This window comes from Lycium barbarum, chromosome 3 (assembly GCF_019175385.1).
Source record: "Lycium barbarum isolate Lr01 chromosome 3, ASM1917538v2, whole genome shotgun sequence".
NCBI lineage: Eukaryota > Viridiplantae > Streptophyta > Magnoliopsida > Solanales > Solanaceae > Lycium > Lycium barbarum.
This window is the reverse complement of record NC_083339.1, coordinates 139,743,999-139,765,555: the sequence shown is the minus strand read 5'-3', so window position 1 is coordinate 139,765,555 and position 21,557 is coordinate 139,743,999. Positions and strand designations below refer to the sequence as shown.

At 36.7% G+C, this 21,557-nt stretch overlaps 5 protein-coding genes across 11 annotated transcripts; 2 read left to right on the top strand and 3 right to left on the bottom strand.

The window, feature by feature from the left end:
- The first annotated feature begins 160 nt into the window (after nucleotides 1-160).
- LOC132632983 (probable polygalacturonase At3g15720) lies at nucleotides 161-3,664 on the top strand. The gene is made up of 9 exons (XM_060349150.1): nucleotides 161-399; nucleotides 557-694; nucleotides 1,007-1,177; nucleotides 1,284-1,307; nucleotides 1,402-1,609; nucleotides 2,374-2,455; nucleotides 2,543-2,648; nucleotides 2,771-2,887; nucleotides 3,293-3,664. Exons 1-9 carry the CDS (start codon nucleotides 211-213, stop codon nucleotides 3,521-3,523), a joined length of 1,266 nt encoding a protein of 421 aa, XP_060205133.1. The 5' UTR covers nucleotides 161-210; the 3' UTR covers nucleotides 3,524-3,664.
- Nucleotides 3,190-6,565, bottom strand: LOC132632984 (DCC family protein At1g52590, chloroplastic). 3 transcript variants are annotated; one of them, XR_009579517.1, is made up of 6 exons: nucleotides 6,097-6,565; nucleotides 5,557-5,614; nucleotides 4,834-4,941; nucleotides 4,460-4,552; nucleotides 4,210-4,370; nucleotides 3,190-3,508 (listed from the first exon to the last, which is right to left on the bottom strand). XR_009579517.1 is itself a non-coding variant. In XM_060349151.1 (5 exons), exons 1-5 carry the CDS (start codon nucleotides 6,335-6,337, stop codon nucleotides 4,289-4,291), a joined length of 582 nt encoding a protein of 193 aa, XP_060205134.1. In that variant the 5' UTR covers nucleotides 6,338-6,563; the 3' UTR covers nucleotides 4,018-4,288. The 3 variants fall into 3 exon arrangements, 1 of the variants encoding a protein (XP_060205134.1); XR_009579516.1 differs by having other exon boundaries at nucleotides 3,190-3,443; XM_060349151.1 differs by lacking the exon at nucleotides 3,190-3,508 and having other exon boundaries at nucleotides 4,018-4,370; nucleotides 6,097-6,563.
- A 1,546-nt stretch (nucleotides 6,566-8,111) lies between these two features.
- LOC132632982 (pentatricopeptide repeat-containing protein At1g52620) lies at nucleotides 8,112-12,147 on the top strand. 3 transcript variants are annotated; one of them, XM_060349147.1, is made up of 3 exons: nucleotides 8,112-10,994; nucleotides 11,090-11,129; nucleotides 11,345-12,147. In XM_060349147.1, the coding sequence occupies exon 1, from the start codon at nucleotides 8,344-8,346 to the stop codon at nucleotides 10,789-10,791; it is 2,448 nt and encodes an 815-aa protein (XP_060205130.1). In that variant the 5' UTR covers nucleotides 8,112-8,343; the 3' UTR covers nucleotides 10,792-10,994; nucleotides 11,090-11,129; nucleotides 11,345-12,147. The 3 variants fall into 3 exon arrangements, with proteins under 3 accessions (XP_060205130.1, XP_060205132.1, XP_060205131.1); XM_060349149.1 differs by lacking the exon at nucleotides 11,090-11,129; XM_060349148.1 differs by lacking the exon at nucleotides 11,090-11,129 and having other exon boundaries at nucleotides 8,112-11,089.
- Nucleotides 12,148-12,503: 356 nt separating this feature from the next.
- Nucleotides 12,504-15,701, bottom strand: LOC132632981 (O-fucosyltransferase 13). Of its 2 annotated transcripts, none has more exons than XM_060349145.1 (6): nucleotides 15,425-15,701; nucleotides 15,119-15,201; nucleotides 14,184-14,254; nucleotides 14,004-14,092; nucleotides 13,555-13,776; nucleotides 12,504-13,427 (listed from the first exon to the last, which is right to left on the bottom strand). In XM_060349145.1, the coding sequence occupies exons 1-6, from the start codon at nucleotides 15,553-15,555 to the stop codon at nucleotides 12,695-12,697; spliced, it is 1,329 nt and encodes a 442-aa protein (XP_060205128.1). In that variant the 5' UTR covers nucleotides 15,556-15,701; the 3' UTR covers nucleotides 12,504-12,694. The 2 variants fall into 2 exon arrangements, with proteins under 2 accessions (XP_060205128.1, XP_060205129.1); XM_060349146.1 differs by having other exon boundaries at nucleotides 14,184-14,282; nucleotides 15,425-15,482.
- An 874-nt stretch (nucleotides 15,702-16,575) lies between these two features.
- LOC132632980 (pentatricopeptide repeat-containing protein At1g52640, mitochondrial) lies at nucleotides 16,576-20,442 on the bottom strand. 2 transcript variants are annotated; one of them, XM_060349144.1, is made up of 3 exons: nucleotides 18,370-20,442; nucleotides 17,620-17,787; nucleotides 16,576-17,113 (listed from the first exon to the last, which is right to left on the bottom strand). In XM_060349144.1, exon 1 carries the CDS (start codon nucleotides 20,265-20,267, stop codon nucleotides 18,603-18,605), a length of 1,665 nt encoding a protein of 554 aa, XP_060205127.1. In that variant the 5' UTR covers nucleotides 20,268-20,442; the 3' UTR covers nucleotides 16,576-17,113; nucleotides 17,620-17,787; nucleotides 18,370-18,602. The 2 variants fall into 2 exon arrangements, with proteins under 2 accessions (XP_060205127.1, XP_060205125.1); XM_060349142.1 differs by having other exon boundaries at nucleotides 17,620-20,442.
- Nucleotides 20,443-21,557: the final 1,115 nt, after the last annotated feature.

Below are 21,557 nucleotides of genomic sequence, written 5' to 3'. Positions count from 1 at the left end.
AAGGATAGTATTAGTCAAATCTATGGATTTAATTAAATGAACCTGGAGGATTTAGTCCAATATGATGATATTGGTATATGGTGGCCGAATTTTATAAATATTTTGATACAAAAAAATGTTGCCAGTTATTGTGACTTCAATCTAAAGTGGTGGAGCGAATCATGGCTTTTTAATTTTTCTATGCTTATAATTTATATAAATTGAAGATATATGTACATTCTTTTTGTGCATAGTTATTGTACTATCGGGACAATGATGAAGTTGTTTAGTTTGCAGGTTTACTTGGGCATTTTTTTGGTTTTGTTGTGCATGGTTTCTTCTGTATGTAGTGCTGACGTTAAAACTTTTAATGTCGTGGATTTTGGTGCCGCTGGGGACGGAAGAACCGACGATTCCCCAGTACGTAAAGTCACTAATTTCTTATATTTTCTCATATTCGATCTTTTAATAATATGTACATTTACGGATATGTAGAGCAAGTAAAACTTGTTATTTCCTCGTATATGTGAGAATTCATAAACATGGATGTGTGAATGAACTGTGGATATATATGCAGGCTTTTCTCAAGGCATGGAAAGCTGTCTGCCAATCGGAATCTAGTCGTGTAATTCTTGTTATACCAAAAAGAATGAAGTTCTTACTGACGCCTTTAACATTTGATGGTCCTTGCAAACCCTCTCAAATCCATATCCAGGTTATGTCCTCCAGCCTTTTTGCTCGTCATTAAGAAACAAAACAAGCATATATAACTAAAAACAAGATTCTTATGATTAAAAAGACGTTAGGTAATTTCTTCTCATGTGATACAGTTACTCGATCGAGTACTAGTGGGAGGCGGCTAGGCGGCAGGTGCCCGCTGAAATAGTCATGCAAGCTGATCCCGACACTATTATTATCCAAAAAAAGAAAAGAAAAAAGAAATAGAAACAAAATTAACATATACTCCATATGCAAGATCAAAACAATACTGAAAGATCTGACAAGAAGTTTTTTTCTTCTGTTTCAGGTATCAGGAAATATTATTGCACCTAGCAAATCAGGATGGAAGGGACGTGCAATCAATGCATGGCTCACTTTCTCGAACATCAATCATCTTACTGTTAATGGCAATGGAGTTTTTGACGGCCAAGGCCATGTATGGTGGTCGAATCCTTGCTTGGATGATAACACATCCCAAGTAAGCTTTAAAACTCATTTTCGCAGTCTTTTTTATAGAGAAAACTAAAACGCCAGAAGCCTTTTTCGACCAAATTTCTTACACATGGAAATTTCTTTTTGCCCAGGGAACGCAATGCAAAGGACCAACTGTGAGTATGCACTTAATCTTTTTGAAAATTCCTCTATATATATATGTGTGTAAATATAGGCACTAAATTAATGTGATGGTCATTGGATATATAGGCATTGATTTTCAGAAGATGTGACCGGCTACGAATTCGGGGAGTAACGCTTATAAGAAGCGCTAGAAGTCATATGATATTGACTGCTTGCAATGAAGTTAGCATCGCTAATATTCGTATTATGGCCCCTGGTGATAGTCCTAACACCGATGGGATTGACATTTCCGCTAGCAAAAACGTACGAATACACAACTCTCTCATTGCAACAGGTACATTTTCACTGAGATTAACTTTTATGCACCTACAATATAAAAAGAATTTACACGGTCAAGTTATTAAAATATAACTTAAGGTAATGATAACTGAAATTATTAACCTAAAAAGTAAAGCAAAGTGACACATAATAAGTTAATGATCTCACTATAAATATAAAAGTTCACACTTAAAAGAAGTAATCTGGTACGCGAAGCATTTCGCGTTCACGCAGTGTCCACAGAAGCTGCCTCCAAAAGGGTGCGATGTAGGTAGTCTACCCTGATGCAAGCATCAATAGCTAATTCCACGGCTCAAATCTATAGTTGTGAACTATATAGATAACACGGGGACAACTTTCACGTTGTCAGTTGTCACGAGGCTCTCCTTAAATTCATACTCTCTCTGTTTCAATTTATGTGAACTCATTTGACTTGACACGACATTTAAAAAAGAGTGAAGACTTTTGAAACTTATGGTTCAAAATAAGTCTTGAATATTTGTGTGGCTGTAAATCATTTCATAAAGTAAATTTATTTTCAAATTAAGAAAGAAGTCATTCATTTCGACACGGACTAAAAAGGAAATAAAGTTCACATAAATTGAAAAAAAGGGAGTAAAAGTTTTTGCACTAATATATATATATATATAGGTTAATTAAATCCTATTGACAAATTTATCCGTTGAACTACACTTTTTCATTAGGAGTATAAAACTTGCTTTAGTTGATTCTTATTATAACGGATTTTCTCCACTCATTTTGGGCAATGAAATATGATAGGCGACGACTGTATAGCAATAGGAGGAGGGTCGTCCAACATAAAAATTAGCGGCATAGCATGCGGACCAGGCCACGGTATCAGGTAATTGCTGTTTTTTTCAAATTCTAGTTTACTAGAATGTTGTGAAATTGTAAATATGACTTTATTGGTAAAATTTAATGAGTGCAGTATTGGATCCTTGGGAGAAGGAGGATTTGAAGTAGTGGAAGATGTGAACGTACGAAATTGCACCATAAAAGACACATTAACTGGAGTAAGGATTAAGACCTGGCAGGTAATATGTGCACGTAGTTATATATCAGTTTGAAAATACTCCGATAATATTCATCATTTACACTTGACAAATACTATTTTACAGTCATAACTAGCTAACATGTTAGTTTTCGAGTGGAACAGGGAGGCAAAGGGTATGCAAGGAGGATCAGTTTTGAAGGAATTAAATTGGTTGCAGTTAACAATCCCATCATCATCGACCAGTTTTACTGTCCCAGCCGAGTCAATTGCAAAAATGATGTGAGACCACATAAATTTACTACTGCAATACACATTATTGAACTCTGAAAATAAACAAAAAAGAAATAGATAGAAAGGAAACCGTTTGCTTATATATCTTTGGCATAAGCGATGCTTCTTTAATCAGCTTCCGCAGATTACTAGTGAACTATTTTTCTATCATTTTAACTTTTATATACCAGTGTAAGAAGAATTTTAAGCTATCAGGTCACCTAATAACAAGTAAAGTTCATAACAGGTGAAATTGAGAACCTAAAAGAATAAGGCAGTTCACCTAATACAACGGGTTAAAATCATGGCAGTATAAAAACTGTGTATACTTTCACGGTATAAGTTTTTAACGAACTATTTTGTGTAACAGTTGAATTTTGTTACTAAGTGATTGGTATAACTAATTTGATGCAGACAGCTGCAGTTGCATTGAGCGACATAACATTCAGAGGAATACTTGGGACTTCCCTGATGGACGAGGTGATAAATCTGAGCTGCAGCGAGACTGTTGGCTGCAAAAACATACTTCTCGATCGTGTGTATATATCTTCTGTTAAAGGTAACCCTGTTCATGCCAAGTGCATCAATGCTCATGGAAGATACACTCATACTAAGCCTGCAGTGAAATGTCTGCTGCCACCATAGTTTTAATTTTACAATGCCTTATTGTTCAACAATTGAGAGATATGTACCATTATTCTCACCTATTATAGGCTTAAAGCTATTTGGCCATTTAGGAAATTATTATATTCAAGGCTTATGGATCCAGTTTCTGTAACGAGTACAACTAATTAAAAGCTGCTATTGTGTTCTGTTCTTGATTTGTTCACTAGCCACAAAAATGTTTTGTGCAGAATCTTCTATTCAACTGTTAGTAGTCTTATATCTATGCTGTTATTTTAGGGAATTATTAGATTCAAGGCTTATGGATACAAATTCTTTAAAGAATAACTAATCAAAACCATAACTAACTCTCTATTTCAGATAGTTAACACTAGCCTGTATGCAGAACATTCTATTCAAATTAGAAGGAAAAAGAAATCGTAGAGCATTTCATTAGACTTGGAACTTATGTATAAACCACATATTACTAGCGGTAACATAAAAGATATGATGGATTGACAGAATAAGACATGAGATAAAAAATGTGAACTTCAATATCGAAACAATTGATAAGATTGTCAGCATTCTCGTTCTCTATTCTGTAACCAATCATAACACCAGAACCATACCATAAGAATAAACAAGTTTAGATGCTATATATACAGACAGCAGCAAGTCATAATAAACTATATCAAATTTTGTTCTATACAAAAGAGTATTTTACTTACACAATAGAAGAAGTACCAGTTTCTGTATAGTGTATAATCACATGAACTGGAGCAGCCAAACAGTGCTCCGCGCCTCCAATTATATCTCACATGATTCGGAGCGGCCAAAGAGTGCATAACGGTTATTGGCAACATTATCATATGCAAAGTCTCGAACGAATCTGCAAAAATGAGGGGAAAATTAAGCACCAGAATATGCAAGTTCTTCTTATTCTCCACTAAGATTGGGATCAGAACAGTGAAAACTTACAGAGGCACAAATTGTAAGAAGAATGCTAGCTGTGGGAAAGGCAAGTTAATGTATTCCATAATCTTCAGAACAGCTTCCGATTTCACATAAGACCTGAAAAACAGAGTTCACTAGTTACTCCTGCTGTGATTGCTACTACTTGAGTATCGTCTGGACAAAATTTGAGTTGAAGTTGAATACTCCAATGTATTTAGTTTCTTCATACACTGTGTATAAAGTTAGGCTCCTTCTCTCGCTCCACCCCCCCACCCCCCCACCCCCCCACCCCAAAAAAAAAAAAAAAAACCCCACCCCCCCAAAAGAAAAAGAAGCATAAATGTTGATTCAGCATTAGAGCCATGTGTATCCTTTTTCTTTTGGAACATACATCATACCTATCTTTTTCAACAAGCACAACACTTGAAATATCATCAGGAGCTCTGCCGGATCTCCTCAACAGGTTCTTGCCTGCTTCACTTTGTAAAGCTTCATACCTAATTCTCCTGGATATCAACAGAATGTGGAAATAAAGCATAAATAGCCTTGAACAAAAAACAAAAAATCACAGAATAGCAAATGATGACGATAACAGTAAGAAGTACGACTGCTAAGAGTCAATAACATTTCCTTCCTTAACTAGAGTAGCTCAGACAATTTCTGTTAGAGGACTGTTATATGAGCTAGGTGAGCCTTTCTTTGCATTAAACAGTTAAAACAACGTATTGTCACGTGGGCTTACCATTTCAAATTTCCATTTATCTATTACACACTACACTATGCTATACCTGGAACAATCGGCTAGGGATCAAGTGAATTGGTGCAAAGTGGATATTAACAGATATATTTATCGAGAATGACTGCAGCAGACAAGCTCTACAGAGCTCTCAAACACGAACCAAGACGGTAGAGTACAATAGAACAAACGTTAAGACTGAGACATAAAGGTCAATATCTGAAAGCAGACCTAGTACACAACTCCGGTCACAACTTATAACTTGGTAAACCAGGCATAAGATCTGATCAAGAGTCATCAGACTCTGCTTTTCTGTAAAAAGTTGACTACAACTTTGTAGCCGACTCATTTCATCCAAACACAAAAGAAGAGGGAAAACACCAACCTTCCACTATCATTATCACGGACGAACTTCACACCTCCATTACATAGGTTGCAAACACCTAGTATCAAATATGTAATACATTTCTCAGTTTCACGCACAATGTTGTCCAAAACCACTAATTCAGTAGGCTAGCTAACCTTTTCAGATCAATCACTATAAGTCTTAAACTTGCATTTGAAGATAATATGTAACTCAGAAGAGCTGTGGTCAAAACTTGAAAAATCATTTTAACTAAACCACGGCGGAACAAACAAAAATGATGACAAAGTTACGTTTGAGAATTGCCTAATTCTCTTTGCTAAAAGGGGGAAAAGGCTGAACTTTTGGTGATTAAGGAAATTTAAGTTTTGCAATAAAGAGCAACCAAAAACATCAAAATCTAATTTCTTCTTAATTTTAAAGGAAATAGGGCATTGATAATCCTTGCCTTTCTCAACAATATCTAAAATGGAAAAATCTAACCTCAATTGAAGTAAAAAGAAAAAGAAGGCAGGGAATCAAGGTTATTGAAGAAATAGAGAATAAGCCACGCAAGCATACCGTCGAATAACATAATGGGGCGATTATCAAGCTCAAAGAAACTAGCAGTTTCCTCCACCCAATCCACTGCCGTTTGACGGCTACTATTACTGGTGTTCGGCGGAGTTGCAAACAGAGTGACTCCCCGGCTAAACCTAGCATGAACCGGCGCCGTTACAGTCAAACCCGCATACTTAACATGAACTGACGGCGTTACAGTCAAACCCGCCAACTTAGTGGGTAAACTGAGCGCCATGTTCATCTCAACCAACTTCAAAAATCAGTTTTGTTTGTGGTTAAAGTTAGCCCTTGTGTGCCTCTGAAATTAGTAGTCGCTGAGAATGTTCGTATTATGCCCGCGTGGAATTACCACCACCGCTAACTTAATAAAACCAATCAGGTGTAAGACCCGATTATCTAGTCAATCGACAAGACTGAAAGCAACAGTATCCTTGTCAAATTTTGTATCATACAAATTGTATGTATGTCCTCCTACTCGTAATTTAAATCATAGTCTCTAACAATGTTGCGAATGCATAGATGATCCATTAAAGTTAAACTTGTCAAAAAAAAATAATTACTACTAGTTAAATTAAAACTGCATTCTATTGAACACCTGAAGTAGATTCAAACACCATCAACACGACAATATGACACACGCCATAACAATACGTAAAAATAAAAATAAAATTAGATGTGTAGTTGGGAAAATAGGACAAGTGAAATGGAATAATATCATGGTCCTTCAGGAAAATTCGATTTAAGAAGATAAAATATATAGTGGTGAGAACGTATGTGAAGTTGTCTCATGTACTACTTATTCCTGTTAGGTTGGTGTAAATACCAGTGTTGGTAAGATTTTTTATACCCTGTTTGGTCAATTTTTTTTTTTTTTTTTTTAAAAGTGGTTATGTTTTTCGATAAGTGCTTATTTTTTAAAAAGTGAGGTGTTCAACCAATTTTTTTTCTTTTCCAAAAGTGTTTTTTTTTTAAATTTTAATATGTGCTTATTTTTAAAAAATGAGGTACCGGTGTTTGACCAAGCTTTTGGGAGAAAATAAGTGTTTCTGGGAAGTAGCAGAAACTGTTTTTCGAAAGCTACAAAAATATTTTTTTCCCAAAAATTTTTTTGAAAAAAATACACTTAGAAACACTTTTTAAAAGCTTGAACAATACTTGAAAGAAAAGGGAAAAAAAAAACTTGGCTAAACACTAATTACTGCCCAAATGTGCTTTTTAAATTAATTGGTCAAACACAAACTGTTTTTCGCCAAAAGTACTTTTTTGAAAAGCTCTTTTCAAAATAGGCTAATTTTAGAAGCTTGACCAGACAACCTACTAATATTGACTGCGCATCGCGCGGGTACGAATACTAGTCCCAAAAAAGAGAAAGGTAAATACTTGAACAGTCAAATAAAGTCTGCAAAAATTATTCCATGGTAGGTGATTTTTGGAAATTAATCCTTCTATCGGTTCAATTAAGGGAATGATAAAAGTGGTTCCTTATGTTTGAGGTGAGGTTTAAAATAGTCCCTTAAATATGTATTAAATAATTTTAGTCCTTTAAGTTTATCAAAAATCAACACTTTTAGTCTCTGTCAATATTTATCGAACTCGGTTAGATTTGACCTAAACTATGAAGAATAAGAAATTAGCGAGAACTCCATTTAGAGGTACAATTCGTATGATTTGATTTCTATTATTTTTAATTTAATCTAGAGTTTGGTGTAACTTTTTGAAGTGTAATTTTAACTACTTTTTAAGAAATTATATATTCTTTTGTATGTCTAGTGTGGTTTTTGTGTCGCATATTGTAAAGTTTGGTGGGATTGTCTTGACGTTTCTTTTTTTCCCTATTCTCATCAAATCTTACCGACTAAGTTTGATAAATATTTGAAGGAGTAAAAATACTAATTTTTGGCAAATTTAAGAGATCAAAAACTGTTTAATGCATGCTTAAGAGACTATTTTAAACCTTTCCAAAAACATAATAGATCATTTTTGACATTTTGTCGTTCAATTAATACCCCTAAAGATACACAAAACTACACGCACTGGCCTGACCAAGGGGAAAAAACACAGTTTCAGGTTTGAGACGGCAGCAGTCTCTGTTGGGACAGTGTTGAAGTTCTCTGAGGTTTTGAGACAGTGAAGTTCCCAAAAGCCGCATGTAACATCCTTGTTTCATCTGTTTCTTTTAACTCCCTTTTCTCCTGGACTGAACTTTCATCCAGGAGATGAATTTAAGTTTACCATTTCCTAATTCATATGTCTAAAACCCTTCTCTCCCGCATTAAACCCCTCCACCACAACCCAAAACCCAAACCCCCTTCCCCTTCCAACTTCCCATTAACACGCCACATCAAAGAACTCATTCACGAACTCTGTGAAATCCTACAAACCCAAGACAAATGGGAACACACTGTCGAAACCCGTCTTTCCCAAGAAGAAATTGTTCCTTCCGACATTGCCCACCATGTGCTCGATAAACTTAAGGATCCTCATGTGGGTCTTCAGTTCTTTGATTGGGTCTCTCAAAGACCTTATGGGTGTCCTCTTGATCGTTTTGCTTGTTCTTCTCTTTTGAAACTCTTAGCTAAGTTTAGAGTTTTCCCTGAAATTGAAACTTTGTTGTCTAACTTGACTACTTGTGAAGATAAAGTTCCAACCCTTGGGGCGTTGGATGCTGTAATTAAAGCTTATTCTGATTCTAATTTGGTTGATAAAGCTGTTGAGTTGTATTATTTTGTGTTGAAAACTTATGATTTGGTTCCACATGTAGTTACTGTTAATTCTTTGCTTCATGGTCTTGTAAAACATGGTAAGGTTAAAGATGCTAGGCGAATGTATGATGAGCTCGTTGAGAGAAGTAGCAGCGGTGTTGAGAATAAATTTTTGGATAATTTTAGCACTTGTATTGTTGTCACAGGGTTGAGTAAAGAGGGGAAGGTTGAAGAAGGTAGGAAATTGATTGAGGATAGGTGGGGTAAAGGTTGTATACCAAATGTTGTTTTTTACAATACATTGATTGATGGTTACTGCAAGAAGGGTGACATTAAAAGTGCGTATGGGCTTTTCAATGAGTTGAAATTGAAGAGCTTTTTACCCACAGTGGAGACTTATGGGGCATTGGTAAATGGGTTCTGTAAACATGGGAACTTTGAGAAAGTTGATATGCTTGTGGAGGAGATGGTTGCGAGGGGTGTGATTGTAAATGCCCGAGTGTATAACACTATCATCGATGCCAAGGGTAGGCATGGTTTTTCGGCGGAAGCAAATGACACTCTAAGAAAAATGGTTGAAGCTGGCAGTAAGCCAGATATCGTGACATATAACACATTGATCTCATATTCGTGCAAGGACGAGAAAATTCACGAAGCTGAAAAGTTTCTAGGGCAGGTTAAGAATATGGGGTTGGTGCCGACCAAGTTTAGTTATACTCCTATGATACATGCCTACTGCAAATCTGGTGATTTTGAAAAGGCGTTAAATTTGCTTGCTGAGATGACAGAGTATGGTGATAAGCCTGATGTATCAACTTATGGAGCTCTTGTCCATGGATTGGTAGTCTCTGGTGAAGTTGATGTTGCGTTAGTCATTCGAGACAAGATGATTGAAAGGGGGATATTACCTGATGCTGGCATTTATAATGTTTTGATGAATGGGCTCTGCAAAAAATTGAAGCTTTCTGTTGCCAGGCAGCTCCTTGATGAGATGCTTGGCCGTGGAATATTACCTGACGCTTATGTTTATGCCACTTTAGTAGATGGATGTGTTAGAAATGGGGAATTTCAGGAAGCGAAAAAGCTATTTGAGCAGACATTTGAGATGGGTATGGATCTGGGGCTTGTAGGTTATAATGCTATGATCAAGGGATACTGTAAGTTTGGACTGATGAAAGACGCAGTTGCTTGCATCAGTAGAATGAAAAAGTCAAAAATATCTCCGGATGCTTTTACTTATTCAACAATAATTGATGGGTATGTAAAGCAGTGTGATCTGCGTCGAGCATTAACGATACTCCCTCACATGGTAAAGTGCAACTGCATGCCAAATGTTGTAACGTACAGCTCTCTAATTTATGGCTTTTGTCAGGATGGAGATCTTGTAAGAGCTGAAAGTTTATTCAACGGAATGCAATCAAATGGTATGATGCCTAATTTGATAACTTATAGTATACTAATTGGCGGCTTTTGTAAATTGGGGAAACTTGCAAAAGCAGCTTTTATTTTTGAACAAATGCTCAAGCACAAGTGCTATCCAACTGATGTCACGTTCAATTATTTGGTTTACGGGTTTTCCCATTGCACGCCTACTATTTTCTCAAAGGAGAAAAATGATCCTCTGGATAAGAAGAACTCTATTTTCATGGAAACTTTAAAAAGAATGATATCAGATGGTTGGCACCCGAGAAATGCTGCATACAATTCCATTATTATCTGCCTCTGTTTACATAAAATGCTCAAAACGGCATTGCAACTACGTCAGAAGATGATTAATAAAGGCTACACTACAGATTCAGTTACTTTTGCTGCCTTACTGCATGGAATTTGTTTGGATGGAAAATCCAAGGAATGGAAAAGTATTATTTCCTGCAACTTAAGTGCGACAGAGCTGTCTGTCGCTTTAAAGTATTCTTTGATAATTGACCAGTACCTGAGTCATGGATTCGACTCGGAGGCTTCAGTGATTTTGCATGCCTTGGTTAAAGACTAATCAAGATGAAACTGATATTAAGTTTTTGGTTAGTTGCTGTTTTCTTGAGAGCGTACTATTAGGGGAGTACTCAGGATTTTTCACAAGATGGATGGAGCTCTCTGATTGGCTGCAGTTCTGCAACAGCATATCTAGGTGTTTTCTCTTTTGGTGGCAGTGCAACTAAAATCAGGGTGGGCATAGGCAGTGCAACTAAAATCAGGGTGGGCATACTTGCCTTTTTCCTGCCATGACTTTTTGACCACATAGCAAGAAATATAAAAATGTCGTTGATTGCAATTTTTCTGGTTTCATGCAGGTGATTTTTATTCGAAAATGAATATATCAGATGCTAAAAGGTTAACCTCTTCTCGTGACTGACACGATGAACTCATACTTCTTTGTAGTATATCTTCTATGTCTGTCAAATATGGACCCCTTGTTGTTTCTCATTACTGCTTAGAGTTTTTACATTCAATGCTTGATTTGAATGCTTTAATGACTCTTTGCTGACTAAAATGCTATTGTAGCTTAACCCAAAAAACCCCGTAAAATATGGTGTATTTGCATGCAGGAGCAAGCTCTCTTTGGAGGAAGGGTCATCCCTGTAAGAGGACATGATTAAAGGATTCTATTTTCTCGAGGTGCATTGGCTTTGAGCTTGGAAATTGGGCCCATATCCGTCTTTGGCTTGATGCATGGTGCAGGGATTTAGCACTGAAAGAAGAATTTCCAACCTGATCTTGACCATAAGTTATAAAGAGGCCAAGGTAGGCGAGTGGTTAAGGAGGTATGGAGCTCAGGCATTATTAGATCTTTCCTTCAGGAGACCCATCCAAGACTCGGAGTGGAATGAGATGGGCAATATGCTTCAGGTGCAATTCAGATAGGAGAGATTTGGGCAGGCTGAACCTCAAAAATATTTTTGTTGAAATTGTATTACAATCTCTCTAAGAGAGGTGACTTCAGGCCCAAATGGAAGCTGGTATTTTCTATGGAAGACCAAGGCAGCAAAACAATAAGTTTTACGCCTTGTTATTAATTGGCGGTGTTTGTGCAAAGGATCAGAGCGGATTTTGATCACTTGTTTGTTGTTACCACATTAGCAATTTCACTGAGGCGTTAGTATACTCGATGTTTGAAGAGTTTGCGACTTAACTAGGACAGTGTTGGATGTTATGGCAAGTTGGAGAATGAGATCGCTGGATGCGTGAAAGGTATCTGTTGAGACGGCTCATTTTTGTGCATTTTTTCGTTGATTTTGAGAGAGAAAAAGTAAAACTTTTGAGGGAGTTGAAAGTAAGCACTCTTCTGTTTGGTTATACTTTTCAGCACAAAAGGATATCTCATATTGTAAAAATGATTAAATTTTTTGGATTTTTGGTATAAAGAGTTTACATGCTTTTGCACGGTAAACCCTAACTTGGTTTTATATTAATCAAATTCTTTGATTATAGAAAAGGAATTTTTTTAGATGCTTATAAGTGTATTTTTAGGTGAACTCTATCATTCTAGTTAACTGGTAAAGCCATTCTCGTAGGGAACAAATTTCTGTATATCACCAACTTTAAGCCATTGGATCAACCAAAGAAGGATAAAGGAACCCTGGTAGACAACCTCCATAATACCATATTCCATCAAATCGAAAAAGAAGCATATAATCTGAGTAAAAAAGAAAATAACAAGAAGAGGAGGTACATAAAAGAGTAAAGCCGAAAAGAAAAGGCACCGCTTAAAAGAAGAAATGAACACGAAATATCAATTGCTAAATGTTGTCTTCCATAAGCTACATACATTAGAGTACATGAATAAAATGCTATCACATAAATTTGCAAACTAGTAGGCACAAATAAATTGCTCTGGGTGTATAACCAAAACATTAAAAGCAAAAACTAAACTAAAGAGGAAAACATAAAGACAGAGTTCACAGATTGAATTCGCAAAAGCAGTCTGGTAAAGCAGATCCTCTACCCATTATGAAATCATCTCTATGAACCTTCCACAGGGCTTCTGTTAGTTCCTTCCCTTTAAGCCCCTGAGAGGTTAACAATGCAAAAGCCTTCCTATTTAAGAAAATTGTCTTATACAACCCCTTGAAAGCTCGCATCGCTGCAACCATCTTATCCATGTTCCCAAAATAAGTAGCCATGTAAGAATCACTGTTAATAGACACATAATAATCCAGTGCAGCTTTTGTATTCCCATGCATGGTTGTGAAGTCCTGTCCACTAAGAAGACTAGATTTGGTAACAACATTTGTGTACACAGATGTTAGTCCTTCAAGTTCCATCAAGCCATCACCGGCCGCCAAATAAATAGTCGTATTGGTGGGTATGGCTAAAGCTTTAAGTATGAATGCAGTTTCATTGGGTGTAAGTGGACACTTTCCACGGTTTCTCCAAATACGAGCTGTTTCCCCGGTCCAAGGTTTCCTATCAACACGTGCAGCTTCTATGGCGTTCGCTGAGGCAACCGAAAGACCAGAGTACTCGCATTGACTATAAGCTACCATGTCAGGTTCGAATCGAAGGTGAAGTGATAGGAAGGGCTTTGGTATAGCTTGTAGAAGCTCAAGCGCTTTCCTCTCCAATCTGCTTGTAAGGCGCAATGCACTATAACAAGCCTGGCAAAGTGCAGCTTTTGCATAAAGAGGGTACCTAAGAGATTCAAAAGAAAGTAATTATGTTTATACAGATGAATAAACAGCTTAATTCTTTGAAAGTCGCCTGCAGAAATGATTGGTTAATAGTTTTCAGCAAAACTCAAAATACAAAATATTAGTACCTATCCCTTCTTTGACTCATTGCAGGGGTGATCGAGATATATCCATGTTTCAGTAGGGAAGGAAGAACACTCTCAACATAGTCAAACTGGCCTTTGCGTTTGCTGCAATCAACTCTAACAGGATCTTTTGATGCAAACTCAATTGGAAGCTCCTTTACCACATTAACAAAGCCCTTCATTTGTTGGATGAAGAAGTCTACATCAAATACATCTTCAAAACCGCTGAAACACAAGGCAAAAAGTCGTTTATAGGCATCAGGAAGTATAGGCAACATTATAAAGAGAACCTCCAGTAGTATCAGACAGCTCTTAGCCGTGTAAAACTACAGAGTTATCTTCTGATTAGGCGTCGCAATTAATGAATGACTAAAGAAGTAATCAAGCACCTAAAACCTACAAGATTATGTAGGTTAAAAAAGGAAGATGAAACAAATATGTAAGTAGCATACCTTGACTCATTCCAGTATGCAGCTACTTCAAATTTTGGCAAAACAAGGGTAGCATTCAGCAAACGAGCTATTCCAACACCGTCACACAGCTGCAGATCACAAATGACGAAAAACAAATTGAATATGAATTTTATCATCATAAATTTATTCAATGTAGGTGCAGCAAATAGCAACACTTACATCTCTCCTCATCTGATTGAGCCCACCATAGCAATGCACTCGAATATACCCATTAGCCTGAGCAGGAAGAGCTGCAGCATTTCAACAACAAAACCACGTCTGCATTGGAGCCAGTCAAATGCTCGACTTAGAAAACTTTACAACCCCCCAGAGGAGAAGGTTATATGTATAACTAGACCTTATTTCCTAATTTGCTTTTACCCACCCCTAAAAAATTCCCAAGTAGCTATTACGCAAATTAAACAATCCCCGGTATAAATCAGCTCAATCTTCATCAATCCAGCAATATGGTAATGAGTGTATGATTATTAAAATCAGCACCAAGTAATGTCAATGGGATCTAGAGTAGCTATATACTGTAAGGGGTCGTTTGGTTGCTGGTTAGAGTTATGCAGATATTAGTAATGCAGGGATTAGTTATACAAGGTTTAATTATTACTCCCTCCGGATCAAAAAAAGAGTCCACTTAGCCATTTGCACACCCCTTAAGAAAATACTAACTCCTAGACAAAAATAGGTAATTTGACTAAACTAACCCTAATTAAATAGGCATTGAAATTTGATCATATAACACTTAATAAGAACAAATATGAAAAAACGAGGTTAATTCTTTCTTGATTTGCTAAGCAGACTCTTTTTTTTATCCAAGAAAAAAAAGGCTAAGTGGACTCTTTTTTTGATCCGGAGGAAGTATTAGTTATTCCATCTTCTACCCTGAATAAAATACTACATAAATTCACTCATAACTTATACATGTTTTAGTTATGCGGGATTTGATAACCAAACACAGTATGCATAGCAACTAAAATGCTACCAAACATGGTACTTGTTATGCTGATTTTAATACAAGAAAACTCCCTAACCAACAACCAAACGCCCCCTAAGGGGCCTACGATGGTGGTTGGGATTGAATGGAGTATCAGTCAAAAACTAACCATTAAGGTGAGGTTGGAGCCACCAATTGCAAGGTCTCCACTCGGCTAACCTTCGTATGCTCCATATCTCAGGTCTTTCAAGCCTGCAATTGCACCAAAATTCAAACAGATCAGAACGGTACACAATAAAATAAAAATGCGTCTAAGAGATAATAGAGGAGCTGAAAAGACAATTAAATAAAGGACAAAGATTGGATCGTGTAGTTTACTCCATAAAGGGAAAAAAAAGAAGTGCGTAGACTTTAACACAGAAAGCAAAGCAAGGAACAAACATAGAGATAAAAGGGAAGAAGAAGGAAAACTTACAGGGAAGAATTAAAGGTAAGGGTAGGGTCTGAGAAGAAAGGAAAAGGCGGGAACAAGAAGAGAACGAGAACGAGAGAAAGCGCTAGTAGAGTAATGACAAACAGGGGCTTTCGCACCGTAGAGGCGATCATTCTATAGATCTCTTCCGATAAAGGGTTGCCAACCCAAGCTTTTACGGACGGGAAACAATTCAATTGTAGATTATTTTTTTTCAACACTTCAATTGTAGATCTACCTTCCTTCCTTTTGTTGTGTGTTTTTCTTTTTTTGCTGAGAAAATTTCAGAAATATACAAGTTGGTCACTTATTTTGCAAAAAAATTGCTCAAAACTTACATTATAAAAAATAGCCCAAAATATACAAATATATACAGATACTTATACCAATATATACCAATATATACAAACATATAAGAAGGCAGAGAGAGAGCGTGACAGAGAGTGAGAGAGAGAAAAGTTTGAGTCATTTTTTATAAAAATTAAAAAAAATGGATTAATTTTGAGAGTATTGTTACGCCAATTCACCTACAGTGTAATTTAGGGTTCCTTTTTTAACTTTTTTTTTTGGCCAAATACCAAAATTTCACATGTAATAACGTGTGGATCCTCGTTTATGACCAAAAGATAAATATATAATTCCAGTGCTTGTTTGTCTTTTCTCCTTTTGGCTTTTGCATTAGTTCTGTTTCTCCTTTAATTATGACACAAATTCAATATACAATTTTTTTGGTAGAAAAGATAACTTTTTTTCTTTTTCACCAGCTAAAATTATTGTATTACATGGCACGGATTACTCCTCCAGTGGCTCCCTTCCCCGGTTTCCAGTGGAATATCCAGATCCTTCAGTATTGAGTTTAAACATATTATTTATAGGTGATGGCCATCCAGTATAGAAAAATAAAGCATGCTGGTTAGCTTTTGGAGTTGTTCATTACTACAAACTCAGTAACTTTTAAGCTTTTACTAGACTTGGACTTGTATTTTCATTCTTAAATATTTTACTGTCACAAGTAACCACAAGTGCCAAGGTGCAAAAGGAATAAAGGTATCCATTGTTAAAATATTGTTTAGACATCTAGTTCTTTTGTTGTTGTCTTGTCTCAAAGAAACCAAAACAAGATCTAAGAAAAAGAGAGCAGATGAAAAAAAACGATAGAAAAAACTTCAACCCAGCTTCATAATTATTTTTGGAATTTAGGGTCTAAGAAACAACCAGCTCATCCGAACATTGAACAGCAACTTCAGTAACAAGAGATAACCCTTATTTTTCTCCGCATGAAGGTTGACAGGTCTTCAGAATCTCAATTCTTATTCCAATCTCTCTCCTGAGAGTAAACATGCTCCTCAAGAAATAATTACAGGTTTAATGACAACCACCATAACTAGGTGGCCTCTTCACAGAGAAGAAGAAAAGCGGCTAGCCAATGAGCCTCAATCTTCAAGAACTATGCTTAGATAACACTGTGCCATCTATCAGTTACCCACCACATTGCAGTAGAAAAATCAAATTCAACATTCAAATCATCCTGAAGCTTCTTTAAAAATGCCATCTTTTCAAATACCCTGCTCTTTAAAGGGCTTCGCAGGTTTCTCAAAACTACTTTTGGAAACACAGTTATGGTGAAACTTGGAAGAAGATGATCTCGCGTCCAACTTGCTGCATACTTTCCCATTTTGAACCTTGTATCACCTGTTATTGTTAGCAGCAGTGTCAGATTGGAAACATTGTGAGTAATTAAACTGCGATAAACTAGCGTTCATGGAAGACTCAAGATCACACAAAGTATCTTCATGGATGTGCAACCAAGCAGGTTACCTGTTTTTGACTTTAATTGACTAACACAGATATATCTTTCAGATGTATAAAGGCATTCAGGAGGAAAAGAATCAAAATCACGAACCATTTAAGTAGATTATAGCGATCCAAACGTTACTTTGCATCATGCAAGAATTCCAGAATACTGGATTCATAGTGACGCCTAGGCAAAGAGCCAATCATTGTCCCACCTTTTTAGGGGGAAGTAGGACGGGGTGGTGGAGGAGGATGGGGAGGAATTAAAAGCTATGGGTGATACATATAGAAGAAGAAATACTGAGTAGACAGACAATGTCATGAACATGATATAAGTGGCATTACAAGTTACAGTCCTAAGATTTTAAAGTTGAACCAAACCAATCTTTTCATCATCACCTTACCTGGAGAACATGCTCTAAGGTCCAATCTAGTGGATTGCTCTATCCAATTTTTTGGTTCCCAACCTTTATGGTTCCCGAGGTCGATCCCAAAGAAAGCAACTATTTGTCATCACAACCGGAATGTGATCATATAACACACTTCTGAATGACATCGCCAGCAATGTTTATCTGGTACATTCACAAATTAGAAGCCAAGAAAAATGGTTACGTTTCTAGACAGATATTGCAGAAACAACAGATCATGTCTCAGAATTAAATATTTAATTTACTTCAGATGCTCCAATTTAACCACACATAAAAACACGTCCCAAATATGCCCTGATCTAGTCAAACTACAAAAGAAGTTTCGTATATGCCTTAAATGATGTATTCCGGCATTAGCCACTGCATATAGAGCATCATTAAACTAGCTAACAGACATTGCCACCACTTGCTTAACTGATAGCCCTTCAGCTTGTGCCTTCAGGATGAAAGATCCATTATAAACTTCGTACTCCAAGTGATAACTACTTGTCTTTCATTCCTTTAACTTGGAAATAGCTGGAACTCTAAATCTCAAGAACATTTTGTACAACCTTGAATTAGCTTGTTTCATCCCATTGCACCACATCTAACCTTTACAAGGAAAGTGATGTCATTTACACATGAAGAATGGTAAAGAGCTTCTGGAATATTCTACAAACAGATAATGCAGGCTTTGCTACGGAAGCATACAGAACAATAAACTCAATTAGGCCAAAGTTTCACCACCTTTTTGTCTATAGCTTGCCATCACAAAATGATAGGTCGGGTCAAGGTTTTGCCTCTCTGGCTACAGTTTGCCATCCGAGCAGAAGTTTCCATGGAGGTCGCCAAGTCATTGTCACTCACTGTTATCAGATAACGAAGAAATTTCAAGACTCCGATGACCAATAAACGACATGCGATAAGATAGGTATCACCTTGACCAAGGAATTGAGACTATTCTAACACCTTAGATTCTTTCACTCAAAACTTTCATCCGAGTATTCTTCATCATGTTTCAATTTCTCGCAGGCCTTATCACCTTTCATTACGTTTGCTAGTTCTTGAATTAAACTAGATGTACTTCTTTCCATCTTATCTGCAAGTATCTCGATCTGCTCTGCAAATCCATGACCTATTAGTCTATTTCTCAATATTTCACATGTCGTTGTATATGGTGGAATGCCTTCATCTATCATCATTTCAAAATATTTACATGCTTCCTCAAGTTTGCCTTTCTTCTGACAGAGACCATGCACCATGACAGCATACGTCGAGACTGAAGGATAAAATTTCCTGTCTTCCATGCTCTCCCAAACTTTCTCAACTCTATCAAACCTACCCACCCTAATAAGCATCTTGAGCAACATATTATATGTATGTTTATCTGGTAGGCAGTCGTTCTTTTCCATTCTAGAAATCAGCCTAAGTGCCAAGTTAACTTCATTGTGATCACAATGAGAAGCTAGGATTGTATTGTAACTCCAACAATCAGGTCTTACCCCTCCGCTAATCATCTCATCTATCAGTTGGTAAGCCTCATCAACCTTGTTAGTCTTACAAAGCTTTTTGATGATACAGTTATACGTAAATACATTAGGCACAAGTTTGTACCGTCTCATCTGGTCAAGGACCCTGAAAACTGAATGAATATCATTCACCGCGCAATAACCATGAATGAAAATTGAATAAGTAAAAGCATCAGGTATCAATCCAATAGACTTCATCTTCATGAAGAAGTTGACAGCCTCATCCATCTTACCAGCCTTGGATAGTGAGTCCAAAATACTATTATAAGCTAGCAAATCAACTGAACAGCCTCTTTCAAGCATTTCATCAAACAGCTTTTGTGCATTTTCAACTTCACCCAATTCTCCCCATCCCCTAATCAAAATACTGTAAGTTTTAACACTTGGCATGAAATCATCCTTCACTTTATCGAAAAACTCTTGCGCTTGCTTTATATGCTTTCTTTTACATAGTGCAAGTAAAAGCTTATCAAGATCAGCTAAACTCGGTTTAATCCCAAAATCTACCATTTTATTAAAAGCCCTAATTGCATCAGCTGGCAAATTTGCTCTACTATAACCTCTGAAAACAAGCCAGAAAATTTCAGGAGTAATTTCACAAGATTTATTCATTCTCATCTCAACAAGGAAGTCCCATATCAATGGAAACTGTTTACTACTTCCTAATATATCAACAAGAATGTGAAAGCTTTCTATACTATGGCGAAAACCTGATAACTTTTGTGCCCATATGAAGAACCTGTGTGCTGAGAATCCTAGATTTTTGCAACGTTTGAGGACTTGTTCAACTATTTGCGTTGAAATATTGGTGGAAAATGGATTGAGGGCAGACTCAATGTCGTGGTGTGGGCTTCTGTAATCGCTAAGAATTCGAGAAATCTCATTCACCAGGTGTGGAGAATTTGGGTCTGAGTTTTCAGGTTCCTGTTTTGTTCCTGTATCAGTAAAAGAGGATATGAACTGATAGCCGTTAACGCCGTTACAGGTGGGAAGATAAGCCAACAATGAAGAAGAAGGGAGATATTGGGTGCTTTTGGGTGGAGGAAGATAGCAATGGAAGAGTGTTTGGGAGAAATAATGTACACTTCTGCAACGAAGAAGTGACCTAATTGCCATTTTTTTCTTCCCAGAAATTCAAAACTTCGAATATGTGTATTCACCCAAATTCATACTGGATCAGAGTTTGTGAATTTTACAGAAAATGTCGAAAGATTTGCTCGGTTTCGTCCATTAACGTTGAGTGGCATTCAAAAAAATATATGCGCCGTCTTCAAAGTTAGTCCACGGGTATTTGAATGTTTTCTTGGTTTCATGGGTGATACATCTCCTCGGGCTTTTATGTCTTAGGCCTATAGGCCCAAAAACTGTCATTGGGGCTGAAATCCACAGGAAAAGCCCGTAGCGAACATTTTGGTTTCTTTACAAAGTAGAAATAACTTGGGCAACTTGCCTAAATGACTACATTTTGAAGGGTTTTTTTTTAGGCATAGCTACACTTTAGCTAATTACATTTCGTAGCTATAGTAAATTGTATTAACGTGCTACAGTAGATTGTATTCAAAATTCGGCTGAGTCAGATTTCGTTGTATTCAAGTTCAAATTTCGCTGTATTCAAGTTAGATGTATTCAACTAAGTTGTATTCAGGTCAAATGTATTCAACTTAACTGTATTCATTTGTAGCTACTTTTACACTCTATTCACTTTATTATATTTAAAATCGGTTTTATACAAAAAAAAAATTCTTCAAAATACAAGAAACAAAAATACACCCCAAACACAATTTTGCATTAAAAATTAAAATACACTCAAATACTGAACACAAGAAATAAAATACGCACCAAACACTGGATTGTATGCTAAAAAATTAATGAATACAATGAATTGTATATTAAAAAATTAATGAAGACACTCATAAAGAAACACTATTTTCCAGATCCGGCACAGAAAAACGACCGGATTTGGAATTATCGGCTGAAGGAGACACGATGCTACGGGCGGCGAAGTAGTAAGTTGTCACCGTCAGTGAGGGAAAAGAGAGAGAGAGAGACGGCGAACAACAACAACAACCACTGCTAACAACAATAACAACACCGTCAAAATGGGGAAGATCTGGCCGGTTCAGATCTTTTATCCTTTCTCTGTTTTGCTTTGATCATTTCCAAGTCATCTGGTGGTTGGCGGCGGTCACGGCGTCGTTGTGTAAGTTCAGATCTGGTGTTGGCGGTGGGTCACGGTGAACGGTGCATGAAGATAAACAATGAATAATGGAAGGCATTGTGACGGCAGTAATCATCGTTGCCGGTGAAGTGGTGGTCGGAGCTCCGGCAGCGGTCGTAAGCTAAGAGCATAAAAAGTATAGATAAGAAAAAATTATAATAAAGTATTCCAATTTAAATATATGTAGT

What these genes read in the sequence shown, in the direction of transcription:
- LOC132632983 (XM_060349150.1), top strand. Translation starts at nt 211, where the DNA reads ATGTACATTCTTTTTGTGCATAGTTATTGTACTATCGGGACAATGATG. An exon ending in CCTCTCAAATCCATATCCAG is followed by an intron (nt 695 to 1,006) that starts GTTATGTCCTCC and finishes CTTCTGTTTCAG; the next exon opens with GTATCAGGAAATATTATTGC. An exon ending in CGCAATGCAAAGGACCAACT is followed by an intron (nt 1,308 to 1,401) that starts GTGAGTATGCAC and finishes TTGGATATATAG; the next exon opens with GCATTGATTTTCAGAAGATG.
- LOC132632984 (XM_060349151.1), bottom strand. Translation starts at nt 6,337, where the DNA reads ATGAACATGGCGCTCAGTTTACCCACTAAGTTGGCGGGTTTGACTGTA. An exon ending in GTGCTTGTTGAAAAAGATAG is followed by an intron (nt 4,553 to 4,833) that starts GTATGATGTATG and finishes TCTGTTTTTCAG; the next exon opens with GTCTTATGTGAAATCGGAAG. An exon ending in TTCTTACAATTTGTGCCTCT is followed by an intron (nt 4,371 to 4,459) that starts GTAAGTTTTCAC and finishes TCATTTTTGCAG; the next exon opens with ATTCGTTCGAGACTTTGCAT.
- LOC132632982 (XM_060349149.1), top strand. Translation starts at nt 8,344, where the DNA reads ATGTCTAAAACCCTTCTCTCCCGCATTAAACCCCTCCACCACAACCCA.
- LOC132632981 (XM_060349145.1), bottom strand. Translation starts at nt 15,555, where the DNA reads ATGATCGCCTCTACGGTGCGAAAGCCCCTGTTTGTCATTACTCTACTA. An exon ending in GCTCCAACCTCACCTTAATG is followed by an intron (nt 14,255 to 15,118) that starts GTTAGTTTTTGA and finishes GAAATGCTGCAG; the next exon opens with CTCTTCCTGCTCAGGCTAAT. An exon ending in ATGAGTCAAAGAAGGGATAG is followed by an intron (nt 13,428 to 13,554) that starts GTACTAATATTT and finishes TGAATCTCTTAG; the next exon opens with GTACCCTCTTTATGCAAAAG.
- LOC132632980 (XM_060349142.1), bottom strand. Translation starts at nt 20,267, where the DNA reads ATGGCAATTAGGTCACTTCTTCGTTGCAGAAGTGTACATTATTTCTCC.